The sequence below is a fragment of the Elaeis guineensis genome, chromosome 1 (assembly GCF_000442705.2).
Source record: "Elaeis guineensis isolate ETL-2024a chromosome 1, EG11, whole genome shotgun sequence".
In the NCBI taxonomy this organism is placed as follows: Eukaryota; Viridiplantae; Streptophyta; class Magnoliopsida; order Arecales; family Arecaceae; genus Elaeis; species Elaeis guineensis.
In genome coordinates, this window is record NC_025993.2 from 60737908 (window position 1) to 60747170 (window position 9263).

The window sequence follows — 9263 nt, forward strand, 5'->3', positions numbered from 1 at the left end:
GAAGTGGAGCAGGATCGTGACCGTTATTGTGGCCTGCCAGGGAGTACTGGAGCTACGCGAGATCCATCGTAGGAAGTGGAGTAGTGCTGTGACCATTACTGCGGCCTGTCAGGGAGTGATAGAGCTGCGCGGAATCCATCGTAGGAAGTGGAGCAGTGCTGTGACCGTTACTGCGGCCTGTCAGGGAGTGATGGAGCTGCGCGAAATCCGCCGCAGGAAGTGGAGCAGGATCGTGGCCGTTATTGTGGCCTGCCAGGGAGTGCAGATCCGTCAGCTGAAGTTTGGCAGCGGTCGGAGCTGATGACGGAGTCTGGCTCCTGTAGGAGTCCGGGCGGAGTCCTCCTTATGGTTGGAGTCGTGGGCGGAGCCCGGCTCCCGTGGGAGTCCGGGCGGAGTCCTCTCAGAGTTGAAGTCACGGGCGGAGCCCGGCTCCCGTAGGAGTCCGGGCGGAGTCCCTTGCAATCAAAATCAGGTACGAAGTCCGGATCCCGTAGGAGTCCGGACAGATCTTACCGGCAGTCGAAGTTGGCGACGAAGCCCGGCTCCCGTGGGAGTCCGGTCGGGGTCCCCCTTGAGGTCGGAGTCGTGGGCGGAGTCCGGCTCCCGTGGGAGTCCGGGCGGAGTCCTCTCGGAGTTGAAGTCGCGGGCGGAGCCCGACTCCCGTAGGAGTCCGGGCGGAGTCCCCCTGCAATCAAAATCAGGTGCGAAGTCTGGCTCCCGTAAGAGTCTGGGCGGAGTCTACTTGCGGTTGAAGTTGTCGACGGAGTCCGGCTCCCGTAGGAGTCCGGACGAAGTCTGTCTGCAGCCGTTGGAGTTGAGGACGAAGCCCGACTCCCGTAGGAGTCCGGGCGGAGTCTTCCTGCAATTAAAGTCAAAGGCGAAGTCTGGCTCCCGTAGGAGTCCAGACAAGGCTAACCGGCAGTTGATGTTGAGGACGGAGCCCGGCTCCCATAGGAGTTCGGGTAGAGTCTACTTGCAGTTGAAGTTATCGATGGAGTCTGGCTCCCGTAGGAGTCCGGACGAAGTCTGTCTGCAGCCGTTGGAGTCGAGAACGAAGCCCGGCTCCCATAGGAGTCCGAGCGGAGTCTTCCTGCAATTAAAGTCAAAGGCAAAGTCTGGCTCCCGTAGGAGTCCGGACAAGTCTTACCGGCAGTTGATGTTGAGGACGGAGCCCGGCTCCCGTAGGAGTTTGGGCGGAGTCTACTTGCGGTTGAAGTTATCGACGGAGTCCGGCTCCCGTAGGAGTCCGGACGAAGTCTGTCTGCAGCCGTTGGAGTCGAGGACGAAGCCCGGCTCCCGTAGGAGTCCGGGCAGAGTCTTCCTGCAATTAAAGTCAAAGGCGAAGTCCGGCTCCCGTAGGAGTCCGGACAAGGCTAACCGGCAGTTGATGTTGAGGATGGAGCCCGGCTCCCGTAGGAGTTCGGGCGGAGTCTACTTGCGGTTGAAGTTGTCGGTGGAGTCTGGCTCCCGTGGGAGTCCGAACGAAGTCTGTCTGCAGCCGTTGGAGTCGAGGACGAAGCTCGGCTCCCGTAGGAGTCCGGGCGGAGTCTTCCTGCAATTAAAGTCAAAGGCGAAGTCCGGCTCCCGTAGGAGTCCGGACAAGGCTTACCGGTAGTTGATGTTAAGGATGGAGCCCGGCTCCCGTAGGAGTTCGGGCGGAGTCTACTTGCGGTTGAAGTTGTCGGCGGAGTCCGACTCCCGTAGGAGTCTGGACGAAGTCTGTCTGCAGCCGTTGGAGTCGAGGACGAAGCCCGGCTCTCGTAGGAGTCCAGGCGGAGTCTTCCTGCAATTAAAGTCAAAGGTGAAGTCCGGCTCCCGTAGGAGTCCGGACAAGGCTTACCGGCAGTTGATGTTGAGGACGGAGCCCGGCTCCCGTAGGAGTTCGGACGGAGTCTACTTGCGGTTGAAGTTGTCGGCGGAGTCCGGCTCCCGTAGGAGTCCGGACGAAGTCTGTCTGCAGCCGTTGGAGTCGAGGACGAAGCCCGGCTCCCGTAGGAGTCCGGGCGGAGTCCTCCTGGAGTTGATGCTGCGATCGGAGCCCGGTTCCCGTAGGAGTCCGGGCGGAGTCCTCCTTGAGCTGATTCTGCTGAGGACTTCGGCTGTGGGTATTTTATACCCAACAATTCTCATTTTATTTTAGTAAAGATTGATTCTTTGATTTTAACTCTTTATTCTTTATCCCTAGCTTCTTTAGTTCGTCGATTAAATCATAAAATGCTTCATAAAGTTCTTCAAAGGTAAAGTTATTAACACTTAATTTAAATATTTTAAAGCAAAAAATTATATTTAATTTATCTTATTTATTAAGAATTTGATATTTCTTTTTATGTTTTACAGGAAAGGTGATCGTCGATACAAAGAGTCCGATTCGCAGATCAAAAAGACTCAAGTTTGAAGAAAATTAGACTTAAAATGAAATTAAAATAAAAGAATGATGCATACGGTATTATAGAAAATGAAGATACTATGCAAGGAATCCAAAAGGATATAGGCATCATTTTAAAGAAACTAAAGTTTCTTTTTGTAATTGGAAAACTTTTGTTTCTTGTTCATGGGTGCTTTCCTCATGAACGCGGGTGCGAGCGGCACAGCGCGGGCAAGCACGGGTGCGAGTGGCACAACGACGCACGGATCACGGCAGCAGACGTGCAGGCGATGCGTAGGCGACGTGCAGCACGGGCGGAACGCGGACGACATGCAGGCAGGCGCAGACGTGGGTGCGACATTCAGACGCGCGGTCTTTAGTATTTTTTTTCTTTAGTCCTGTATCGAAAAATCATGTAAAACTCCTCCCTCCTAACACCTATAAAACGGCTCTTGTACTCCTATTTAAGGGGTATCCCAGAAATTCTTCTAGAGCCTTGCATAAAGGAAAAAAAAGGGACTACTTCATGAGCAGCTAGGCTAGTAGTTTCGGGAGTGGAGAAGAAACTTTGTAACAACACAGAGCGGGTTTATTGTTCTAAACTTTCTTGTATTTCTTTATATGCAATAAAGATTATGCTTTTTATTTAAATTATCATAAGTTCTTTATTTTCTCTCTTTCATATGCTTTTATTTATGCTTTCCTGTTAGATTAATATTAGGAATAATTTTTACTTTCTGAAGATGCACCGTGATCTATGGATACGGGGTGTGCCGAGGAAAGAAGAGTTGTTTACTTAGTACTTTTCGGAGATGCACCGTGATTTATGGGTACGGGGAGTGTCGAGGAAAGATAGGTATTTTTTCAAAGATTAATCACATCAATTTAATTAAAAAAAAGAGATACAACTCTGTTAGTACAAAATTAATTCAAAACTCCCGAGCTCTTTATTTTCTTATTACATCAATTTTAAGATAATTTATTTTCTAAATCAAAAACAATGCTTCTTTCTTTTATTTTGCAATCTCAACTTAGCCCAAGGTCCCTGAGGATACGTTCTCAACTCATCCTACCTACGTAGTGAGTAGAGTTAATTTTGGTACTATCAATGACTCCACATCAAATTTTGGTGCCGTTGCCAGGGATCTTGGCACGGTTGAATTAAAAAAATTGAAAAAAAAAATACTTTTCAATTTTTATTTCTCGCTTTAAATTTTTTTCAGTGCTTTCTAGCTAGATAATCTTATTTGCATAATTACATAATTACCTTGCATAACTAATTTACTACTTTTTAATCTTAGGAATTTTTCTTCTTAGAATAATTTGCTACTTTTTATAGCCTAGTGATTTATTGCTTTTTAGACTTAATCACTTAAACTTATTTTCTTACAAAATTAAAAAAATAAAAAAATATATATAAAAAGATAAAACTATAAACCTTTTTTTTTTAAAAAAAAAGAAGCCACTAACATTTCATAACACTTAACTAAAATAGCGTAACCTCAAATATAAAAATTTCTAACTTGATTGGACATCTTGTTTCTTTGCATTGCATCTCCATAATTAATCTTAAGGGCAATAACCCATTAACCAGATAAGGTAGGGATTTGATCACCCTTCCTTGGTCCAAAAATCATATCCTTCATTTTGCATTAAACCAAGCCTTAATTTTAAAATCAACTAGACGTCAGCCCTAGAAATTTCGAGCTCAATAGGACAAGAAAGCTCTAGAGTTGAACCGAGTGCGGATTGGTTAATTGCTTGGTGTCTAAGGTAAGTGGTTAAAGAAAGTGGTTTTTAATTGGTTTCGTTGACTGACCTGGCCAACTCAGTTGGTGTCTAAGAAAAGCAACGAACAGGAAACCTCCCACATCTTACACTTACCTGGCCGAGTCAGTTAGTCAGTCTTGAGCTTGGAGTGCTCAAAGGCGGTCTTGGAAGTTAGGAGCTGTCTAGATCTAGGTTAACCATAGGATAGAGAGTCTATGCTTGTTTAAGTTGATTGCAATTAATATCTAAACATTAACTAATTTCTCCCTTTTCATAGATTTAAGATTCTTAGGTTCTTCTCTTTAGATTTTCTTCACTCTTTTCTCACTTTATTATAAAAATATATATATATTATAAAAACTAAAATTTTCTGTGTTTGCTTTAAAGTATAATTGTAAGGTGTATGCTTGGCCGTAGATCGTTACGACCAGAAATCTAACCTTTTGATCCAGAAATAGAAAGATCCTTTAGAGCCAACAAGTGTAAAAATATGGACCGAAATCAGGAGAATGATCCACCCAGGCAATTGAAGGGGTACTTTACTCCTTCCACATATACCTACTCTCCTTGTATTCAAGTGCCCCCTGTGGAGGCCACCCAATATGAAATTAAGTCCAGTATAATCCAAATGTTACCTTCATTTTATGGACTTAGTAATGAGAACCCTTATAAACATCTTGAAGAATTTCTTAAGATATGCTCAACTATCAAAATTCACAACTTCTCTGATGATGCTCTTAGGTTAAAATTATTCCCTTTCTCACTTAAGGACAAAGCCAAATACTGGCTACATACTTTGGATTTCATGACTATATCAACCTGGGACCAGCTGCAAGGAGAGTTTCTCAAGAAATATTTTTCCATAGGAAAAACTAATCAAATAAGGAAAGCCATAACTAGTTTTTCCCAATTAGATGGAGAAATATTTCATGAAACATGGGAGAGATTAAAGGACCTTATTAGAAAATGTCCCCACCATGCTGTACCCAAGTGGCAATTAATCCAATATTTTTATGATGGGCTATCTGAAAGACATTGACAAATGGTTAATGCATCATGCGGTGGGACATTCATGCTGAAAAATGAGAATAAGACATGGAACTGTTTGAAATTTTAAGTGAAAATTCATTACATCATATGTCTGCCTCTATTAGAGATAAACCCATGTTAAACCCAAAGAGAGGTGGAATATATGAAGTAGGAAATGCCATAGATATCCATCATAAGGTAGATGAATTATCCCAAAAGTTAGATCGATTATTAAGTACAGGACAGTCACCTTCTCCATCCCGTCAGATACAAGATATATGTGCATTGTGTTCGAGCCCCACTCATTATGTGAATGATTGTCCGGTTGCACCACAGTTTCCTGAATATGTACAAGAACAAGTCCATCAAGCCCAAACTACTCATAGATCATAGAACAACCCCTATTCTAGTACATACAATTCGGGATGGAGAAACCATCCGAATTTCTCATGGAAATCACAACCAGTGGTTCCTCCAGTGCAACAAAGATCAGGTTATCCGGATGCGACTTATAGGCATCCATCCCAGCTACAATACCAGAACCCTCCTCAACCCACATCGAGTACTCATAGCTCGGCTTTCGAAGAAAAGGTACTGCAAGCACTTAAAGGACTAGAAATGAATACCCAACTCCTTCACTCCCGCAATCAATAGCAAAGCTAGAGACCCAGATAGGTCAGCTAGCAATAGCTTTCAGTAGGAGGGAAGAAGGCAAATTATCCAGTCAGCCTATTAATAACCCAAAAGGACAGTACATGGCTGAAAGCTCCATTGGTCCTGAAACTTTTTTCGAACATGCCAAATCGATTATGACCCTTAGAAGTGGAAAAATCTTAAATCAACCTAAAGTAATCCAACAACAAGAGCAACCAATTTCAGCTACAACAGAAAAGAAGAAACTTGAAGAGAAGAAAGAACCTATTAACCCAGCACCTGCACCTAAAGCTCCATTTCCCAGTGTTTTAGAATCCTCTCTGCCTCTTGATAAGAAGGGTATAAAAATGAATGAAATGTTGGAACTATTTAAATAGGTTCAGATAAACTTACCTCTTCTTCCAACCTATGCTAAATTTCTAAAGGACCTGTGTACACAGAAACGAAAATCAAAGGCATAAATACCAAGAAAAGTCCACCTAACGAGCAGGCTAGCTCAGTTTTCCAACAAATTGTCCCATCCAGACTGAAAGATCCAGGTACCCCAATTATTTCTTGTGTCATAGGGGACCTCACGATTAAGAAGGCATTATTAGACTTGGGTGCAAGTGTCAACCTTCTCCCGAGCTCTGTATATAACCTATTTAGATTTGGAGAGTTAAAACCCAAGACGGTGACCTTACAACTAGCAGACCGATCCATTAAGGTACCTCGTGGAATGCTGGAAGACGTATTGGTGAAAATAGATGAATTTTACTTTCCTGTTGACTTTCTTGTGCTGGATATGGAATCTGACAGCAACCCCAACCAAATACCAATCATCCTAGGTAGACCCTTCTTAGCAACCGCTAATGCTTGTATAAATTGTAGGATCGGAGTTATGGATGTATCTTTCAGAAATAAGAAGCTAAGGTTGAATATTTTCAATGCATCTTTGGGACCACCTGTGTACGACCATAATGAGATCAACTTGTTAGAAGAAGTTATAGAAGATAAAGCTCCTGCCTTGCTCAACTCAGATCCTTTATAGGCATGTCTAACACATTTTGGAATGGATAATTTTGATATTGATGGATACACTAAAGAAATACATGCTTTGCTAGAACCTCCCAATTTTAGCACCAATCCCCCTTGGACTGTAAAGTACGAGCAATTACCAATTCAATCAAGCCCTCTGGTACCATCCTTAGAAGCACCACCTACTCTAGAGCTAAAGCCTCTTCCTGTCATGCTGAAATATTCATTTCTTGGATCCAATGACACCCTTCCAGTGATCATTGCATCTGACCTAACCAACGACCAGGAAGACAAACTTGTCAGGGTACTCAAAAAGCATAAAGAGGCTATAGGGTGGTCAATTGCCGATTTGAAGGGTATAGATCCTTCTGTTTGCATGCATCATATTCACTGTGAGGTTGAGGCAAAACCACATAGGGACATGCAACGAAGATTGAATCCGAATATGCGGGAAGTCGTGAAAAAGGAAGTAGTGAAATGGCTAGATGCTGGAATTATCTACCCAATTTCGGATAGCCAATGGGTTAGTCCAACCCAGGTAGTACCTAAGAAGTCAGGTATTACCGTCGTAGAGAATGATGAGGGTGAGTTAATTCCTACTCGTGCAACAACTAGTTGGCGAGTATGTGTGGACTACCGAAAGCTGAATGTCGTTACTAGGAAAGATCATTTTCCTTTGCCTTTTATTGACCAAATTTTAGAATGGCTAGCAGGACAAAGTTTCTTCTGTTTTCTAGATGGATATTCGAGATATAATCAAATACCGATATTTTCTGCTGATCAAGAAAAGACTACCTTCACATGCCCTTATGGAACATTTGCATTTAGACGTATGCCATTCGGTCTCTGCAATGCACCAGCCACTTTTCAATGATGCATTTTGGCCATCTTTTCTGCTATGGTAGATAAATTTTTAGAAGTCTTCATGGATGATTTTTCAGTATTTGGCTCTACCTTTGATGATTGTCTTCAGAACATAGCCAAGATTCTTCAATGATGTATAGAGACAAATTTGGTTTTAAGTTGGGAGAAGAGCCATTTTATGGTTCGTGAAGGAATCGTGCTTGGACATATTGTATCCAAGCGGGGGATTGAAGTAGATAAAGCAAAGGTTGAAGTAATCTTGAAATTGCCTCCCCCAACCTCGGTTAAATAGGTGCGATCCTTTCTAGGCCATGCAGGTTTCTATAGGCGCTTCATTAAGGATTTCAGCAAGATATCACGACCCTTGTGTAACTTGCTTGCTAAGAAAAATTCTTTTGATTTTAATGAAGAGTGCCTAACTGCTTATAATAAACTCAAAACTGCCTTAACCACTGCACCAATCATAAAATCTCCGGATTGGACCCTACCATTTGAAATCATGTGTGATGCTTCTGATTATGCTATAGGGGCAGTCCTTGGGCAAAGATTTAATCGAGAACCGCATGTAATTTATTATGCAAGTAAAACTCTTTCAGATGCTCAATTGAATTACACCACGACTGAAAAGGAGTTACTCGCTGTTGTATTTGCCTTAGATAAATTTAGATCATACCTTTTGGGCTCCAAGGTCCTAGTATACTCTGATCATGCAGCACTGAAACATCTGCTATCCAAAAAAGATACAAAACCTAGGCTGATTAGATGGATCCTTCTATTACAAGAATTTGATTTAGAAATTTTAGACAAAAAGGGCTCCGAAAACTTGGTAGCAGATCATATTTCTAGGATCCTAGTAGAACACAATAAAGAAAGGATTAAAGATAGGTTTCCGGATGAACAACTCTTTTCAATCTCTTCCACTGATCTTCCCTAGTTCGCTCATATAGTCAATTACTTGGCAGTGGGACAAATCCCATCTCACTGGACCCAACAAGAGAAAAATAGTTTTTTCTCCCAAGTAAAGTACTATTTCTGGGAAGAACCAGAATTGTTCAAATATTGCCCAGATCCAGTAATCCGACATTGTGTCCCCGAGTGTGAAGTCCAAGGTATTCTTACTTTCTGCCACTCGTTAGCATGTGGGGGACATTTTAATGGAACAAAAACTACAGCAAAGGTGTTGCAGAGTGGATTTTATTGACCGACACTATTCAAAGATGCACATGAATTTGGCCGTAATTGCTTGCGATGCCAGCAAACAGGAAATATTTCAAGAAAAGATATGATGCCCCTGTCCCCTATTCTTGTTGTAGGAATTTTTGATGTTTGGGGAATTGATTTCATGGGACCCTTTCCCTCCTCATTTGGATTCGAGTATATTTTGGTAGCAGTGGACTACGTATCAAAATAGGTAGAGGCTATGGCAACCCGAACCAATGATCACAAAGTCGTGATCAAGTTCATTCAGCATAACATCTTTAGTCGATTTGGATACCCAAGAGCCATAATTAGCGATGGGGGTACACACTTCACGAATAAGCACTTCGACATGCTAATGAAAAAA

The 9263-nt window shown here is 42.8% G+C and overlaps 1 protein-coding gene and 1 non-coding gene across 2 annotated transcripts; one reads left to right on the top strand and one right to left on the bottom strand.

Moving 5' to 3' along the window:
* Positions 1-5012: 5012 nt before the first annotated feature.
* On the bottom strand, positions 5013-5118 carry LOC140855114 (small nucleolar RNA R71). Its single transcript, XR_012138145.1, has one exon. It is a non-coding gene; the product is annotated as a small nucleolar RNA R71 (small nucleolar RNA).
* An 801-nt stretch (positions 5119-5919) lies between these two features.
* On the top strand, positions 5920-7709 carry LOC140855861 (uncharacterized). Its single transcript, XM_073253051.1, has 3 exons — positions 5920-6157; positions 6259-6357; positions 7009-7709. Exons 1-3 carry the CDS (start codon positions 5920-5922, stop codon positions 7707-7709), a joined length of 1038 nt encoding a protein of 345 aa, XP_073109152.1.
* Positions 7710-9263: the final 1554 nt, after the last annotated feature.

Bases quoted from the DNA above. Each gene is read 5' to 3' on its own strand.
- LOC140855861 (XM_073253051.1), top strand. From the start codon at position 5,920: ATGGCTGAAAGCTCCATTGGTCCTGAAACTTTTTTCGAACATGCCAAA. The intron at 6,158-6,258 runs GTATAAAAATGA...CTGTGTACACAG, and splicing joins TCTGCCTCTTGATAAGAAGG to AAACGAAAATCAAAGGCATA. The intron at 6,358-7,008 runs GTACCCCAATTA...TACCATCCTTAG, and splicing joins ATCCAGACTGAAAGATCCAG to AAGCACCACCTACTCTAGAG.